Consider the following 20084-nt stretch of genomic DNA (forward strand, 5'->3'; position numbering starts at 1 on the left):
GACGCGAAACGGTATTCGTTTCGTATCGACGAGAAGAAAGGTGGATGGCAGAGGGAAGAGATGGTTCGATTCGAAAAGAGTGGGAATTTTCCGTGCAATTTGCCATTTTACATAGGAATAATAGATGCAAGGTTATAACGGAAAATTAGCTGCTTTTTCTTTCGATAGAAAGAGCAAGAAAAAAGTAGCAGATGAGATAGGAGCAGTCGAGGGGTGGATATTGGAAAGTGTAGAATCGTATCGATCGGAGGACGGTCAATGATCTACCGCCAGCTGATATCTGCTTTCGAGCGTTATCGTCGCCGTTCTGTTGGCGGGTCGTTTGAATTTTCGCACGAACGGATATCGGAACGAACATATCGGAACACCGTGCACGAAGGTGAATATGGTATGACAAACCGATGTGCGGAACGGCCATGCACACATCAATCGGTATCTGCTGTTTCGTCCCCCCTCCTCTTTTGTGACCCTGCCGCTTCTGCCTTTTGTGTCTTGTCCAAATAGCACGAAAGAAAAATTCTTCACCTATCTTAGAATTATATTTTTCTTTTCTTAAAAGAACCTGTTATTTTTCGAGGGCGCTTGTTCGTAAAATTAACAAAGATTCGGAAGAAGCGTTTAATTGTAATCGGTGGAAAAATTCGTGAAAAAGAAAGATAACTGTAGCTGAAGAGAAAGATGAACGACATATGATGGGGGAATAAACGTCGACTAGAAAAAATTCCATCGAACGGCGTTGAACGATAGGGAAAAGGGTAAAACGTACCGTTTCCAGTTGGCCTGCTGTCCGGGAGCCTCTGTCAGTTCCATGTTTCAAGAGCTTTCAACGAATTTCGAAACAACTCGAAAATTGACTTTCGGCCGGCCGTAAATTGATTCCATTGCGGCGCTCTCCGCTTTTGGTTAGATATTTTCGGGTCAGAGAAGAGGGGAAGGGGGAGCACGGTGGGCCATGAAGGGAGAAAACGAATTCATCCGAAGTGCATCGTAACGAATTCCCGAGCGAGACAACCGAACCGCCGAACTATTTTTTTCCATCCCCAGAATATTTCTCAGTTTGCTAACCGGCAAGTTTGGAGGGCTCTGTATCGAAACGTGGAAAAAATTTCGAATCAAATTTGCTCTCGTGAATCGAATGGTTTTTCAAACGGGAGGATCATTTTTTTTCGTCGGGGATGAAACCAATCGAAACGAGCATGTACGTTTATTTATGGTAGAAGGAAGGAAAAACGAGCCGCGAAAGCGTTGATCTCTACTACTTAAAATACGCATAAAGGTCTGAAACTTCGATCCTCTGTAAAATTAACAGAAAATGAAATATTGTACTTATAGTTTTATAGATGGAATAACGAGAAGTGGAGGAAACTGTTGTACCATCGTACTCGAGGAAGAAAATCGTATTACAGGAAGTTCTTGTTAAGCTATTCGACTTTGTTATTCGCCAGTTCGTTGTGTTTTTACTTGAAAAGAATCTTCAGCCCGTTCTCGTAATCTTGCAGCCAAGAAATTTCAAAGTTTAATAAACAGACAGTAGTGGTAATTGTTTAAACTACGACTCCCTAAGCGTTTACCTTTACTACTTAATAGCGCCCGAGTCGCTCGTTATATACTTGTTTCACTAGACGAAAAAGTAGAATAAAAGAATGAAAATTCTACCTTTTTGCTATTATAAGAGCTACGCTCTTTCATGCGAGACACAATTGCTAGCGCTAGATGCGCAGTATATCAAGCTATCCACGTAGTTTCTGTTCTTTTGTTCATCCGTGCAGTTATTTATCCCAACGGTGCACGACGACGAGGATGGTTCGGGGGTTGGAGATGGTGTCCACTTCCGGCTTCGCGTTTCGAACGAAACCCCCGTTTTCTTTCCTGTTTTTTCTTTCCTGCCACGTGTGTAAACAAGAGACACTGTCTATCCTTCTGATCCCCCGTGTTTCAACCCCCCCCTGTTCTCTAACCCTCGCGCGTGTCTCTTCTCTCTTTTCGCACCACGAACGGCCTCGTTTTTATCACAGTCTCCGGCTTGTGCTTGTACAGTCTCGGGCAAAATGATAGCACAACGGAGAAATTTATTGCTTTCAAGTAAATAAGTTTAAAATGTTACAAGTACAAAAGCAGAGTCATAAACATTTAATATAATTAAATTTTCGAATATATTTTGAATAATATTTCAATTTAAAAAGGGAAGGCAATAATAATTGAATAAATCAGAATTGCTATAATTTAATGTTCTTTTTTTTATTAAAAAATATTGAAAGTTTATTTTTGAAAAGATAGAAACAATTCGACTAGTGTACGATCATTTTGTCCTGGAGTGTATCTGCATTTCTAGCCGTGTTTCCGCCGCTTCCAGACTCTTCTCCTCCCTCCAGCTTGGTTTACACCCCTCCCAGCATCCCCCACCACCGTCTGCATTTGCATCCGCGTCCGTATTCCTCCACCCCTTTCGCGCGCGCGTTTCTCGCGTAATTATTTCTATCCGCGATTGTGATGCAAATTTTTGCTGTTTTCCATCCCGCCCCTGTTCGCCATTCGCTCCCGTTTCCCACCCTTCTTTTTCTCTTGTCTCCCTGCTCACTGTTTCTCTTCTTCTTTGTTTCTATCCCGTTTCGTCTGCTCTACTCGATTGTCCATCCCCTAATTCTAGCCCGTCGTACTCTTTCTCTCGTTTAATTCTGCCTGTCGTTTCAACCCCTGTAGCTTTTCGACCGGCAGCCTATTTGTCCATAGGCAAATCCTTCCCCTTTATTCACCTACTATTTTTCACTCGTTTTCGCTCCATTTTCGTCCCCTTTCATCGAGCCACCCCATACAAATAAGGGACGCGTTTAATACGTCACTCCCTCTACGTGTGAGTTCACCCCGCGATTTGTTCGCGTTTTATTATATCAAACTCGAATTTCGCGATTAAAAAGAGAGATCACTCTTTCGTAGGATCAATCGGCAGTGTCTTCGAGTAGCAAAGTTTATTGTATCGTAAGCGAAAGAGGGGTTGCATTAATTATTTATGGCTCGGCTATATAGCGGTCACGGGAAATGCGATGAAATGGTGGGAGGATTTAATCAGAACTTTCGCATTTGTTTTGTTGCGAAATGTAAAGAGGTACTTGCATATTCGAATTTATTCCTCGCATCGATCGATAAGAATTAAGTTTCTCTTAACTTTCGATGAAATTCCGAACTTTCAACTCTATTCGAATTTGTTTCGAAGAGTCAACTCGTTTACACGGCACGATGTCGGCGATGAAAAATGGCAACGAACGCGTTAAGACGTCTTTATTCGCTTTTTGTCTGGCCAAACAACGAGGAAATCGATCTCGTACATAAAAAGTATCAGCTCGAACACGTCAACCGGACTCGTGACAACGGTATTCCGCGAAAGGATTACGTGATCGGCGGCCGGTGTTTGGATAACGGAGCGATTAGATCGTTGTTAGAACGCGGCACCGGTGTCGTCGTCATTGAACCTGTCGGCGAAACGCGTTGTTATCGGTCTTGAAAGGTAACGCGTGATCGTTCGATGGAATTGCTCGCATAAATTCCCTACCGTCCGCCGTGTTTGCTTTGGGGAAGATTAGCGCTATGCTTTTGCGCCGTGTGTGCACTGTCTGCTGGGTTTGTGGCCGGATATCATTCGATCTTCGCGATGATAACTCGTTCGTTCGAATTATTCTGTCCAGGAATCGAAGAGCGTAAACTTGATAGTTGAAAATTCAAATAAATAAACTTATCTTTCAACAAATTCGTGAAATAGTGGAAAGGAATATTGATTCGTTCTCTGAAGGTTCGCGAATAACGATCGAAGGTGACTTTCCTCTTCAAGTTTCATTAACTCTTTACGTCGGAGAGACGCTGACGCGACGCCATTCCGATACGAGCCGTGAGATCAACCGAGCCGATAAAGTCTCGGTTGAAGATCTTCCAATTAATCGGGCTTAATAAGACAATAAGGGTTTATCGACGGTTCGAACGAGGGATCTTGAAATCTTTCACGGGGACAGGGATAACGATGAAGACGACGTCGGACGACGTCGAGGTCGTGTCTTTTCGAGGAGAGGGACGAGCACCGGGAACGGAGTAATTAATTTTACGCTATTGCCTTCTGGCAAAGGCGAGTTTTACGGAACGGCGCCGTCGGGATTAACTAAACGAGGTTTGCGGACCAAGAGGACGATCGTTGAAATAAAGCTCGAGATTAGACTTTTCAAGAGTTTGGCAAGCGGTTGGTTTTTCGAACCGGAAACCACCAGAAGGGGATCTATTATCCCGCCCATTTAATATATAATTCCTTAACCGTTGAGATTTGTAATTGAATATGAAAAGCTTCTTTTTCTTCCTCCCCCGTTGAAACTTTATTTCGAAATATCCTGCGAATTATTCGGAATCTTTTATCAAACGATTTTTGTCGATAAAAATGGGTGCTTGCTCGTGAATTTTTCGGTGACTCGGTGTTTTAAAGTTTACGACACGGTTCGGTTGTAAAACACGAAACTCTTGGACACTTGTGCTCGACTTTCAATCGACTAAAAGCTTCTAAGTTTCTGATCATCGTACGTCGTTCGCGTATGGGGGATGAAATTCAAATGCGATCTCTGAATTTTAGACCTCGAGAGATGGTTATTGCCGTTTGAAATTAATTCCTCGACGTTACTATCGCGCGATATCCGTATAGCGAAGATTGAATAACAAAAACACGAGAGAGTTCGTAGACGATGGTTTCATTTTCGTTCTCGTCCCGTCGGGCAAACAACGAAGTTGACAATGGTCCAGGATTTCCAGTTGACAAGTACAATATTGTCCCAGTGGAGAGTTAATAGAGACGAACAATCGGTGGACGACATCGAAAGTTGGATGCGGGTGGCGAACGGCAAATGGAGGGAATTTTTGGGATCGTTCAACTGCAGTCGAAAACACTTTCGTGTTTCGATTGCAGTCGCGACGCTCGGCCAACTATTCGAACCGTTCCGGACGCATATTCGAGATTGTTGAAAACTCATCGAACGGGCTCGATCGAAATAACAGGGGAGGAGAAAGTTTTTAAAGAGAGGATGGAGAAAGGTACACGGAGCTTTGGGAAAATAAGGGATGATCGATTTCCCTCGTAGAACTGGCGCTGTTTATTCGCCGCTGGAATTCCAGAAAAATTTCCGATACATTGGATTTTATGAAGGATCGCGTGCCTTGTCCTTTTTTTCTTCTTGATTTATCGTTAGTTTACTTCTTGATAGAATTTTCTTATATCACGATCGTATACTTAATATTTAAATCATCTGTTTTCATCTTATCACGTGAAATTGCCTTTCCACCCCTTTCTTTGAAGGGTCGATTATTCCATTCGAATTGCAAGCTTCTTTACACGCACGCGTGCCTTTAATTTCCGTTACGTCAACGTCAACTTCTGTCGTTTCGTTCTACACTGTTTTTGAAACATTTCTCCAGTTGCATTTCCGTTTCTCTTGTCAATCGTCTGTCGCAACTGGAAACCGAGCTTATGATACAGATGAAGCCATTTAATCCTACAGTATTTGATATTAGGTTACAACAGAGAGTCGTAATTATTGTGAGAGTTATGACAGTTTCTGTTAGCTGTGCGAAGCGTCGAGTTGAAGGAATTAACTGAATAATATTGTACAATTTCCTAATAGTAACGATTTAGCGATAGTAATTTCTCTAGTATGTAACGTGACTCTGAACGCGAACGTTGAACGTCTCCCCTTTCTTTGACTCATTTGTTCAATTACGAAGAGCATCGAGGAACACGGTTGCATTTGTCACGTTCAACGGAAGCTCGCAGCATCGGGTGGTTTTAGGGTGGTTTTAGGTGGAACAGGTTTCGCGACGTGTGTACACGAGCCGCGCTAATGCTACCGTGTTGTCACGGTTTCTCGTCTGCGCGGAATCGAAAGCAAGGAAAATGGATGACAAGGATTTTCACGGGAACGGTTGCTTGAATTTTCCGAGAATTTCAGCGGAAAGTGGAAGCGGAGAAGAACCGTGTCTCGTGCAATCGTCTCGAGAGATTCTATTCGCCATTTTGCGACGGAAAATCTAATTTGAAAACGAACCAACCTGTGTACAGTTTCTTTTACAACGTTAATTGTTCCTGCTTGGAGATTACCGTTTCGAAAACAAATTTTCCGGCGGGAAAGAAAAATATCGATAAAAAGCTTGTACCAAAGAAGCCGCAACAAGCAGACTTTTCTAAGAGGAAAAACGAACGATTACATAGTCTGGTACGCGTATCAAAAACCGTCTACCTATATAGAGCTGAATAATTCAAGCGCGATTTCATCGTTGATTATTCGGAATTCGTGCAACGGCGAGAGTCGCGTGCAACGGCTGTGTACAAAGTAAACTCGACGAGTCGGAAGAGGCACGGGCGAATCTTATCTCCCGGTCCCCCTATTAGAAAACTCCATTTCTTTCGCTCGATTTAAGCTTCTTCAGTCGAGTAAATTTCGTTAATCGCCGATAGCTATCCTTCCCGTCGACCGATATCACCCAGGGAATCGGTAATTGTTCTTGCGACGCGACGGCGACGAAAGTGGAAAAGAAAGTCGGAGCTGAGCTACGTTAACTGATTAGACTGCTTTTCCCTATCATTTAGCACGGATAGGCACTTTTTATTTAAACCGTGACTATTCTGTGTGTTCGATATAAAATTATGCGAAGATCAAGCGAACTTAATGCATAATTTATTGTATCAAGAGTAGGGTTTCCCTAGCAGGCTGACGAACCACTGACCTATTCTACTTGCGCGACACGGTCTCCTTACAAAATCGCCCTTACTTCTGCAGTTTTCGAACGTTTCCGGGTCTCACGCGTTGAATATCAAATTATACGCTGCAGTGGACACGATTCAGCATGGAACTGACCTATCCAAGACACTCCGACGAAACTTTTATTAACCTGTCCGCGAGTACGCCGACTTCCTCCACTTTTCGTTTCTACTTTTCACTGTTCCTCCGAGTTTCGCTCGTCGCTCCAGCGACCACTGGGTCTTAATGACAAAGGGAATTTATGGATTTCGAAATTCCACGAATTTAATGGAACAATTCCCACGGGGAGAGGAAGTATATGAAGCTGGTGTTACCAAGTGAAAAGTGGTAGAACGTAAGACCCACTTTTTTTTCACCCTTATTTCTCGGTTGAAGGAAACTTTATGAACGTAATATTCTCACGTGTACACGCGATTTTCCGGCATGGAAATGGACTCGTTTAACGTTGCAGAGGTTTATCTTCTCGCCGGCAAATATTTCCACTGCGAAATCTAGCGTTTTCTTTCCCGTCGCGTTTGTTGCGTGAGCCGTTAAATTGCGTGAAAATGGGCATTCCAAGTGGTTCGAGACTTCTTTACGATGCGTTACATCACTCGGTGGGCCTCCCCTTTGAATCGCGGGCAAATGTTTGCCGGAAACCTGGCTGTGATTTCTTATTTTTCTCTGTTCCTCGTTACGGGCCAATTACCGACGGGCGAAAAACGCGAATAAAAAGGTAAATCGGCGTTGATCTCGTATTCCATGGTAAAGGTAGTTCCTGGACTGCCGGGTGGTTAAACCTGCACGTGTTTGCTCGATATTACGCGATTTCATTAAACGAGGTCGTCTGGTTGAGCACGGATGCCTTTTATTCCGTATTTTTTAATTTTATTTTAGATACCTTTTTAAGCAGTACAAAGGACTTCATAACATTTTCATTAATACTTTTTAATATTCTATAAACTTGGATGAAGCAGCAATTTCGAAAAAGTTTCTTCTGAAACGTTTTGGAGAGCGTAAAGTGCAATATTTAATGGGTGGTTAAGATCGGAACGCTTGAGAAACTGCTAATTGAAATATAGATCTCGAAGGACAAAGATATTCGTGTAATCGTATTCGCCGTGTTCATCCCTCGAATCGAGGAAGAAGGGAGGCCGAAGGCGACGGCTGCGAGTGCTTATTGAAAAGTTGACAATTTACGAGGCAAGTTCGCCGTGGCTGTTTCTACGTGTGCCGATAAATCGAGCCTATACCTATCCGCTGAATAATTCGATGGGAAACGGTGCAAGAGCCACGATAAATCGAGGATTTTGCTCGTACGCATAGATTATTCTTTATAAGTTGTAAAAATGTCGAAGGTACGGACCTCGAATTCCCGACAACTTTGTTGCCCGTGAGCCGGGTAACGATTCGTTAAGTGGAACGGCCAGAGTTTAAGTCGACCGATCGGATAACTTATCGAATATGGTAGATGCAAGTTTCTAGATATTTCATTTCAATTAGGTGTGAGTTAATTTGAAAACTAAGAGCTATCGAGTGTAATTTTAATATCGTGTCTGACTTATGATAGTGTACCACTACTTAAACTTTCAAGTTTCGAAGTTTTGGAAATGTTGGCCGTAACATTAAGTTACATTTCCAAGTTTAAAACCACTATGAATAAATAATTAATTCGCAATGAAGAAATTAATTTGTTCCACATATAGTTAGACAAGAATTAATTAAATTAGCTGTTCGAAATAGCCTATTAGTTTTCTGCAGAGTTAAATAAAACAAAATCAAATTTCTGCATTCCGTTTGACGATATTTGATACGTTCATTTGATACGATTGAAATATAAGTTATTGTACCGATTTCAAAATTAATGAATTCTATATACGTGTAGTGGATAAAACAAATTCGGTTAAACGAATGAAACTGAATTATCCGACGTTCTATTAACTTGCTGTATATGTGTGTGTTCTATTTTCGATTCGACGGGGATAGAATAGCACAGTATGCTTATAAACAGGTTGGAAATGCAGTTGCTCGTTTACGCTTCTGGCCTTTTCGCTCGTTTTCGTCGCACGGAAACTCTCTTCAACAACGCGAGACAAATGTTTGCCAACGAGACAGCCCTGTCCGTTTGCGACTCACCTCGAATACAATGACTCCAGCTGCCTGGGCAAACAGCCTTTCGCTCTTATTCCGCTTCAATTCCGTTTGAAGGCCTGTAAATACGACCGAGGCACAGCTGCTGCTCCCTCCTGTACAAAACTGAAGAAAAACACGGGGAATAGAGTTTCATCTTTGCAGTTAATACAAATAAAGAGGCAATGATTCTTTTATATCCTCTATCTTTTAACTCGTCAATTAAAATATTCATTCCCTTTTTAATATAACCTTCGTTTGATCATTTAAATCTTGCATTAAAATAATTTGCATAATGCAAATACTACCACCGAATTTAACACACTTCGACGTTAACATTTAAACGGTAATTTGAGGATGATTGAAACTCATATTCAACCGGTACACGATACATCAAACCAATTTATTAGTGTCCAATAAACAACAAATAAACCGGTGGTGGATATTAAATCGATCGCGGCACGTTTCGAATCGAAATGAAAATGGGGCGGTGGGGAAGGGTGATGCGGGAAGGGAAAATTGAAAATTATATCAAAGAGCGTGTAATGTGGAAACAAATTGATATTGTCAAATATAGCTTATCGGTGGCGGGGTGTAAACGAGCGACAGAGAGAGTGATAGGAAAGCTCAAATATCGCCGAGGCAATTTCGATGGGCGTAATTAAGTGAAATCCGTTCAATCGGAAAATACTGGCATATGAAACAAATACGTATCCATCGAGGAACACGCTATACAATCATGTGTATACTAATCGAATCCCTGCTCTCTGATCGTGGACGAGTGTCCGTGATATTGTGTTTCAAAATACCTGTTGCCAATGCGTATCGTGTCATTCGTTATCTCTGTACAGTGTTAAAAAGCAAAATTCGCAAAACAGGAAATAAATTTTTCTCAGATTTAGATGAAAAAATTAACCCTTATCGTGCAAATGAATTTTTAAATCATTTTATTGCACTTTCAATGATTTTCACGATCCAAGATACTAATTACTTATGTAATTAATAATAAACGAAGAGGGTGTAACGTATCTCGACTTTTTTTGATAATACACGATCCAATTCCACTGGTCTGTTGAAAAGCAAGCCTGTGTCTGACCAGGCACGAACTTATTTCACTTCGATATAGCGGCTGCTTTAATTTTGTCCGACCTTCGTGTCCTCATTCTACTTCTCGCTTTTCAACCGTGACACATCGGGACAACGATATCATTCTCGGTTAGAAACGTAGCGAGAAAGGGCTATATTAATAGCTCTCGCTCTTTCAATGGAATTTTCACGTTGCCTATTCGTTTGACGAGCGAAAACGATTCGAAAGTGGGCCTCGCGGAACAGAGAACTTTGACATTAACGATAAAGCGACAAAAGGGCTTCATAAAGAGAGCACGTAATATTCTAGCTGTAATAGAAATCAAAACACACGAGTATTATTTTCATTCGAAAGTTTCCAATCTTTTATGCTTGAAAATACAAAAGTTTCAAGAAACAATCGTCTAAAAATCGAACGAATTTCTATCACTTTTTCAACTAACAATCTATTCTATTTACCTGTTAATGACACGTCAAATTTTTAATAGAATCAAAATTATTAATTTTCTCAGATAAGAGAACCACGCGTGATCAAAATTACTTTATATTTCTTAACGAGTCAGAGGTAATATTTTGTTTGGTAATTTTTATCAGTTCGAGCTCGAAGTTCTGCTGATAAAAGGATAAGCACGATAATAGTGGGATGTTTCTTGCATAATCGAACAATATCGATGATAATAGGCTCACAAATTACTGTGATTTTCACCGTGATTACTACCCCGTATAATCCCATAGAATTGTTCCAATTATTCTAATTCTATTGGTAACGTAGGAAGGTATTGTCATAGACCAACTGTGCAACAACCAATTTTACTTGCTATCAATTAACAAATGGATTCAGTTACTAATTGATATTTCTACATTTTGTATTCCGAATTGGTATTAAAACCGAAAATGCTGTGTACCATGGTTGACTATTATAAGGGCTGTTTCGGTACCGGATATTATACCGCACGAAGGCGGAGAATTTAATGAATTACCAAGCAGCAATTGTTGCGACCAGAACGTTCGATGATCTGATCGCCGCGAAACGGTTTGCAGTTGTTGCGAAACTCGTTACAGCTCAATTAAATGGGATCGATAGAACATACGAAATTTCTGTTTCACGAAATTCGACTCGATTCGTACAATTGGTATGCGAAACGAAGGGCTCGCGAGGATTATGCATTCCGTCGTATCTGCGACGGTGGATCTAACTCGGGCTGGAAAGCATAGATTTAACGTCGAAGTTTCCCACCAAAGGCGAAGATCAATATGCGAAACGATCGTCTGTATTAGCAACGGTACATAGACGGTCCGCCTCGTTGCGTTTCCCGTCACATTCATGGAACATTATAGCCGTCTGTTCGAGTGTCGACCGTCTTCGATATTACAATTAGAGTTCGATGTTTCAACGGATTGTTCGCTATTGGAACCTTGTTAAGCTTCGTGTTGTTCTTTGACCAACTATTCTATAGTTTAGTCAAACCCTTTCAATACTAAGTTTCTTGGACAAAAAGTATCGGTATTTTAATCCTAATTAACCCCGATCAATTCATTATGCAACCACTTTTTGTATAGACACTCCAATCGATGTAAATCTGTCGTGTCTGACAAAGCGTTGACTTGTTCCACTTGCATCAACTCTATCAACCCTCGCGCAAGTTCGTTAGTTATTTAATCAACACTGACGTCAAGAATGATTGACGAGAATTGATTTTCTTTCTAAAAATAGCAAATATTTTGATCAGATTTTGCGTTAGTAACATTTTCAAAGCATTCAATAATGCATGCTTCCGTTCCAGTATCGAAAACCCAAAATTAAATCTCCGATTCCTTAATTCAGTTTCCTTTTACTTAATCGCATTACCCTTCATCTGGCCGATCCTAAATTTTTAAACAGTCTGTTCTGAAATACTCGCAAATTATCATTAAAGTCGCAAAATATTTCAAATCGAAAGTCATCGCCGAGAAAACCATTCGTGGCTGAAGAATAATAGACGAAGAGTATAATTCAAAAGATTACGTACGACAAAAAGGGGTTAGTTTTTATCACAGACATTTTCGTTCATGTTTCACCCCCTTTTGTCGCAACCTCTTCGAATTCCTTCGGGGGACAGAGGGTCGCTCGAGATACGTTCGATTGGCGAGCAAATCGAACAGAGGTCGTGTCTTTAGAATTTGATGATCCATCTTTGGAACGATGATGCACGTTCCATCGGGTTTTATCGGTCTAATGCCTCGGTAGCGTGTTTCATATCTCTTTTCATCCGCTCGATAGCTTATTTTGCGAGCCGGTAATAAACCACGCGAGAAACTCGTCCCGTTTCCCTCATTCTTTCGAATTTACCCGGCCGGGTATCGGTCCCTCGTCGACTCGTCGAGGGTACGAGCGGGTTAGGTTAGGTAAAGGAAAACAGCCGGAAGGGGATTTTCAAGAGGTTAACGGGCCAGACAGTATTGTCGTCGAGCCACACCCGCGTTCGCTAATCAGGCGCTCGTACTCGCGGCAACTCGCACGCGGGAATACGTTTCGTCTCGCGGCGACAGTTAAACGGGAATTGGACCGTTGAAGTGAAATACCAATGGTGTTTTCTACTCTACACTCGGTTCTAGTTTTATCGTGAAAATCCTCCTTTGTGATTCGTCTGAAAAACAACGAGGAGATGGAACAATTCTCAGGCTATCAATTTGCAAGCTCCGCATTTTGCAGTTAAACTTATTAGAAGCCTTTACGCTTGTAAACAGAGATCCTTAAGGTGAAAGTACATTATCCTTTTATTTAGATCTTGCGTTTCTCTGTAATTTTATCAAGCGCAAGCGTAAAATGGTCCTGCTTTTTATACGTAGGAAAATGTCTCGAAGGAAAATCAGTTTTCTAATTTCGACTAAATTGAAGTTTTCGATTGCTTCGAAAACAGCGACAGACAAGATGGAGCAGCAAAAGGTACACAGGGTAAGGTAGAGTGGAAAGCGTCCCTTGCAATTTATATCCCGCCACCTCGATGTACACAAACGGGGACTAATTTCCCTTCCAAATTCGAGACCCCTTCGCCGAGAGTTGGTGGCAAAATCAGATCCAGCTCGGTGGCATCGATCTCGAAGATCCTCTGTGTACCGAAGAAACATTCTCATCGATCGTGGTGCCGGCAAGCGTCGCTAAAATCCTGGTAACAGAGATGGAACGAAATTGAACGGGTATGGGAGACGTTATCAAAGAATACAAGCCTCTCAAGGATCGATTACACCGGAGATTCCTGCGGTCGGCTAGATTACGCGCTGTTCTCTCACGCCATTGCCCAGCCAAGGGTTTCAACACTGAGACCGCCCGTTACCGTTCGCAAATCTTATTTGAATTGGAGATGCCAAGTTTACCCCTTAGCTGGACCGACCGACCAACGTTGGTCGCCACTCTATAGTCAGCTTACGAAACGCTGGCAGTAAGTAGCTTAGGTAAAAGGACGGATTTCTGCGACGTTGCTCCTCTCTCATCTTCAATCTCTTCTACTTTCCCGCGAACACTTGCAAACGCGTCTATTTATCCGGGCTACGCACAGTCTGTCGGTTTCGGCAGTCTAGAGGGATAAAAATATAGCATCAAAGAAATTCTAAGTATCGCTGGTACTTAATATCAATTTTCACAATAGTATAAATGAGAAATATTCGAGATAAAAATAAATAGGATCGCGTTCATTGACATAGTTAATAAATTCGAGTTTGAATAGTTTATAGAGCACTCGGTGTCTTTTTCTACTATTTTGCTGGCTCAGTGGCTAGGATGAAATTATTTGCTCGTCGAGTTGCCGGTAAAGAGACGATTAACACGTTCCCGGGAGCAACGAAACAGCGTGACAATGGTCAACGTGAATTGGGCTAGTTTCAACAATTCATTTCACCGAGCTAAATTGCCTGCGATATTTCGAAAGGTCGGGGCAGCGTGTTGAATACGAGCAGCAACCGGGTTGAAACGAACTGCACCCTCGCACGTAGCGTGTTGCACCTGCGCGCGCCTGCAATACCTGCCTTTACCGGGGATTGTCAGATTATCTTCACAAATGCCTCATGAACCTCTTTTTCCTACCCCTTTCTCGCCGACGTCTGGCTGCTTTTAAAACGAACGAACGACGACGAGAGAAGCGGTTGAAAGTTACGATGGCTCGTATGAAATGCTTTTAACGCGTGTTTCGATTATTCCTTTCCACGATTCAGTTTCGAATAAGTTATTTCCAGCATACTGTAAATGTTGCGTATAACGTTTCTATTTTACCAACGATACGTATCATGTTGTACAGTAATAATCTCATCTTTATTGCGTTTCCCAGTGGTATTAATTAAAGTGACATTTCGCCGTGGGACGATAATGTAAAGCTACTAAAATTTCATCGTTCCCTGGTATAATATGGCGAATTGGTCATACCATGATCTTTGCTTACTAGCCAGTGTCGAGGGTTGGCGAACCCTTAAAAGTGGAGGAGCCAGGATGCACATTTGTGGTATCAGAGATCCCACAATTTCCTCTTCGTCGAAACGAATTACAGAATCTCATGGTTCCTATGTTGGTCCTGCTTCTGCTTCGTTTTTTCCCCCTCCCGTCGTAAAAGGGAATGATACCATTGGGGGTTGAAATAAAGTAGCGGCGAATCTAGGGATTTCCTCTGTCTCTGTTGGGAAAAAATTAATATCATAAAACTTTGAATTGTTTTCTTTTTTGGATTTATTTATTTTATTCTTATTTTCATCCAGTTTGAACAGTGTATTTGTAGTACAATTATTTCCATGTGTCATTAATACATGCATTATATCGTTGAGCATTTATCGAAGTGAAACAAATGATAACGACACTTTAATATCTTTTATCGATGGAACGTCGATAAAATTATTATCCGCAAAGCGCTTTGCTTTCTGAATGCAATATTGCCATGGACAAAGCTGTCCTGAATGGTCAATACACGCCGTGTACGCGCAAAGATAAATAGAATAGGGAAGCGGCTATTTAAAAAAAAAAGAAAAAACAAATAAAACAAATACAAATAATAATAATCGAGCATCGACAATCGTGAAATAGCTTTGTCCGTAATCCATTCAGTTGAATATTCTTTATTGGCCTATCGACTAGTACAGCTTTTTTATTGTCCAATAAAAAGAAACGACGGTACGTCGCTGAACAATTTTCTATGCAATTCAATACTGTTCGTTTAACAAAAGAATCCATAGAAAATATGGAAAGGAGAAAAAACAGCCACGTGGAATTCTAGACAGTTATATGTATCTCTAGGGATGATCAGCCAGACGTACAATAATTAAATATCGTTTAATTTCATCCAAATTTTGACGCTCTGTACTTATGCAAATAGAAGGCCACCGAAATAAACGAGGCATCGTCGGTTTGCTTCGAAAACTTAGGGAATGAACATTCGAAGGAATTCAAGGAATTCAATTCTCAGATTTGCCAGAAACAGGATCCGTAACTCGCCGCTAGAAATCGATTTCGTTCTTCGCCCTCGGCTCATCCTTTTAACGGATTAAAAAAAAAAGCAAAGAAGACAAAGAGAGAGGAGGATAACAGGGATTTACCGAAAAAGCTTTCTTCCTCTTCTCGAGCTTAGACGTGTCGGTTCTCATTGCCAGAGAAACTCATCCATTCTATTATTTCAAGGAAAAGAATGACAACGACGAGACAGCCGTTTTGTACGCATAGATTTATTACTCTCTTAAATTTATGAAAATGAATGAAAGAGAAACGTGAAATGGAATGATAGAAAAAGTTTAGGATCCTCTGTGCGTAGATTCGTTTAATACACTATGGAAATTGTTCAACCGCGAAATGCAAAGAGCATACTCGTCGAAAAATGAACCCGCGGGTAGGCGGAATTTCGAACAGTTTGAACGAAAATTTCGGCATAACCGAGAGGACACTCGTGGCAAGTTTCCTCTGGATGATGGTGGAAACGTTTTCGCGAATTCGCGTGAGGGGAAACGGCGAATTAAAAAGTTGGCCCTCTCGAAATCTGCTCGACAAGCCGGGCAAAATTTTTCTGTCGACCGCTTTTCCGCACCGTTTGCGCGGAAATTCGGATCCGGTCGAGCCGGTTGAGTGGCCCCCGAACGAATTTCGCGTTTCCGCCAAAGGAGAGGCTCGAAATTAAGCGTCCGCGAAATTTATGGCGAAATTATAACCGGGGTATAGATATCCCGTTATCTGGATAACCGTGTTGCTTTTATTCGGAACGAGTGAATTGTTTTCTTTTCCATCTTCGAATTTATTAAACTTTAAACAGCGGCGTTGCTTTTTGTTATTGAAATTAGAATCCGGAAGATTTATTTGTCAGAAGCTCTTCTCGCGAGAAATAATTATCCAAATTGCAGGGAATGAAAGAAACCAAACTTTACCGAACAAATACTTTAATAAAGGGAGTGAAAAATTAATCTGTATTTCAAGTAGAAACGTTGTGCTAGAACGTAGGTCGTAAAATGAAGACGAGAGAGTCCAAAGCAACGAGGAAATAGCGAAGAAGCCGAGTGTCGGTTTCTCAAGCTTATCGTCTGGTTTGTCGCGAGGCAACAAAGATGCTCGGTTACGTGGTTTTCTTCGCGAAGTAGAAGACACTGGCGATTGGTCAGACGCTGGGAGTAGCTGGCGCCGGAGAAACGCGAAACCGAACGCGCTGCCATTCTGCAGCGTCGAATGCCGGTCGGATAAAGAGAAAAGAAGCTGGTGAAATGCGCGGATGGAGTCACGTTTAACGACGCGTCTCGTGGACGACCAGACTGTCATTAAAGTTGAAGATACGGCCGAGAGGAGCGAGCGGTTCTCGAGAAGAAGCAAAGAAGAATTCAAGAAAGGAGTGTACAAGTAAGAACGTTGAGGGAGAATCAAGAAAGAAGACCGGAGGTAAATGGACGTGAAATTAAAGGAATTGTTTGAAGAAAAAGAATTTCCTTTATTTCTGGTATCATAAAATAAGGAATTATATTTCTGAAAGAAAAACGAAGGAGGCAAAATAAGATCCTTTTTAAAAATAAGGGTGAAAATCTAATTCGGTAAGAAATCAATTCCGCCCAAAGGCAGTGGAAAAATTTGAAACTCAAATTCTCTAAATTTGTTGTACCAACGCATTGATCGATTTACGATCGATAACCGCCCTCTAATCTCCACCCCTTTCCTGTCCTCCATCCTAAAACCGCCCTCTTTCTTGAATAAAACGCGACACACGGGCTCTTATCTCGCGGGAAACGGAAGCACGGAAACGTACAGGGGTTGAAAATCGGGTAGAGGGGACGTGTCGGTGGGAGAGAATAAAGGGAAGCAGCAACAGGAAATTTGAATTAAAGTCGTTGGACGGTAGAAAAGGGTCGTAGTAAATCTTTTTACCGTCTCGAAACCGGGAAGAGAAAAATCCCGGGAAACTCGGAGGGGAAGAGTGTTTCAAGGTGGCGGAGGATCTATCGTTCTAGACTTTTTTTTTTGCCGTCAACCCTCTAATTTACTAACCTTATCGGTCAGAAACAAAGGATCTAGGATGACGGCGTCGGTGGTGGTGGTCGGTTTTGCTGGCTAGAACGGATGGCTGATCAAAGGCAGGCAAATTACGCGCGGATACACAACACCGGAAGCGAGATTACCGGGTCACGTTGAAAAGCTGACGTATGGATAGGCGGATGGTAGCCGAGTTAACGACGCCGTTGGTTATTTCGCTAATTAAACGAACTCTATGTCTCGACGGTGTGTCCGTCGCGAGCAATTAAACGAGGCCCGTTTGACGAACGCGGCCGGATCGTCTTCGAGACGATGAGCCCAGCTTCGCTTTAACGAGCTCTCGTATTTCCAACTCTAAGATTCCCGAGGGTTTTCTTCTTCCGGAATACTACCGATGCTTTGAAACGACAATTTACCGATGAATCGTTAACCCATCTTCCAGGGATTGGTCTTTATCGGAGATAAACTTCGAAAGATCGCAAAACGGTGAATAAAAATTATTTCAATAAAGTTCAATCGTCAAAAAAATATTTCCCTCCATCGGCTTCCCTCGTATCGGATCTCAAACCCGAGCCCAAAGGGGTTTTGTTTTATATAAACAAAAACAAAGAATAAAACACGGTAGATAACGTTTCAGAGAGGTTTGTGTATACGAACGGAGTTAAAAGCACGCGATACCGAAACCATATGCTAAATGCGGCCGCGTCGAGATCGTCTAAACACCGTGCCGTATCCGGTTTCCTCTTTAGGGGAGGGATCGGGGTTGGTTTGAAACGACGAAGCAGAAGACAGGCAGCGAAAGCAGCGGTAACAAACGTCCGCCGTCTCTTATACAAAGTATCCACTTCCACGTTCGTTTCTCTTCCACACTTTTAAGCGATAACGAACGTTACCAGCCCTCGGGGGATCGAGGGGTGTTGTTGCAGCGAGAGCCAAAGGGGGCTGGCGAAAGGGAGCGTCAGTTAACCCGGCGATGTTCTCTCTCTCTTTCTCTGGGAAGGAAAGTTGGTGTTTGCGAAGCGGAGATGAACGCGTGGAAAATATTTCGACGATGTTGTCCCGTTGCCCTTAATCGCGCCAGGAATTTGACTGAGAACATTGACAGAGCGAAGGGAAATTGTTTTAAGTTTAAGATTTAAACTCGTTTCTTTTCTTAGATCGTTGATAATTTTAATTATCAAAACGATTTTATAAAAATTAATCGTTTCGAGCGACGAGGTGTTTCGTTAAGCAACCGTGAATTATTAAGTTGGATTCATTTTTAGATAAGTTACGCTTTCATCGCGTACTTACGATACCCTCGCTTAGAAATTAGCGAGCCAGGTTCGAGGGATGCACGCGAGGAACGTCAGGCCGAAGTTGAAATTGAGTTGTCATCCACTCACGAAGTTATATGACGCCTTTATAATGTTGCCCGGCCCGTGATGCGAAAACTATTAAGTCCGAAACCTGATAGCCCCCTGCTGGCTAGCCGTCTGCCTCGAAAAGGGATATTACAAGAGGCTACGGGGGGGATGAGCTCGAGTTCGTTGAAAGGGATTCGTGCTTCTTCAAGGGGTTGCTTCAGACGCGGAACGAGTCTGCCAAACTTGTCGTTCCTTTGCGTTTTCTTGCGTGAACCTTGCTGGAAAATTAGATGACTGAAAGGAGCTAATAAGACTCCTTTACTTTCTTCTTCGTTACTTTTTACACAGTCGTCTTTCGATAATTTTCCCTTTGAATTTTCTTCGTCCTTTTTTCTAACATGTTTCTTTGATTTGTTTCAGAGGGACGAATCCTGGAACTGCATTCACCGGATGGGGTGCACGAATGTTGGTTGAGGGCCGCTGACAACGCCGAAGCGAACGTCTGGTTCAACGCTCTTCACTCGGCTCTGGCAGCTCTCACCTTGAAGGCGTTGCGATTAGCTTCCGCACTTCCAGATCCGCCGCAGCTACAACACATCGGCTGGCTCGCCAGGAGACACTGTCTTCAGGTAAGTGGAACGAACGATACTCGAACTTCCCGTCTTCCAAACTTTCGTGTATTAGAAAAGTTGAAAGAATTGAAAAAGATGAAAATCGATACAGATAAAAGGATGAAATATAGCGAAAATAACGAGGCAAACAATAACGAACTCGAGATAAAAGCAGAAATACAAAGATGGAGCTAATCTAAAAAAAAAAAAGAAAGGGGAATGCGGACGTGATCGACGGATGGAAAATAAAACGGGGGCTAGTAAAGAAGTAGGGGAGTTAGAGTTGTAGGTAAGAAATCCTTGGGACGAGAGTGCAATGAAGAAAATCGGAGGAAAGTAGACGGAGCGATATTGAAAAGAGCGGAGAGGCATGAACGGGTAGAATAGGGGGGAACGGAATGGAAAGCGAGCATCTGCTATTCGAGCGTTTTCTTCGCATTCGAGAATCTGATAGGCTGAGACTGCTCTTTCGCGAGTAGTTTCGCTCTGATGGAGAAGTGACGGGGTCCTCTCGACAGCCAGCCCACATGAGCGTACCGGCAATTTACGAGAATCCTGAAAACGCGAGCGGAAGCGTTTCGAGACGCGAGAACGGTTCTTAACTGGCGTCGTTCCTCGAATATATTCCGAAAGGCGAAGACGCGTGTCTGACGGATAATAGAACTTTCAGATCGGCTAGAAAGGGGTCGAATGTTCC

General features: G+C 42.3%; 1 protein-coding gene across 3 annotated transcripts in view; it reads left to right on the top strand.

The window, feature by feature from the left end:
* The window catches only part of LOC114873503 (beta-1-syntrophin), a 216888-nt gene that overhangs the window by 160918 nt on the left and 35886 nt on the right, over positions 1-20084 (top strand). For all 3 annotated transcript variants that reach the window (XR_006829508.1, XM_029181902.2, XM_046286125.1), the window contains exon 4: positions 19197-19405. Coding sequence is in view for 2 of the 3 variants with exons in the window: in XM_029181902.2 (XP_029037735.1) it covers positions 19197-19405 (209 nt within the window). In the remaining variant the exon portion in view is untranslated. The remainder of the gene's footprint in view (positions 1-19196; positions 19406-20084) is intronic.

This window comes from Osmia bicornis, chromosome 6 (genome assembly GCF_907164935.1).
Source record: "Osmia bicornis bicornis chromosome 6, iOsmBic2.1, whole genome shotgun sequence".
NCBI classification, from domain to species: Eukaryota; Metazoa; Arthropoda; class Insecta; order Hymenoptera; family Megachilidae; genus Osmia; species Osmia bicornis.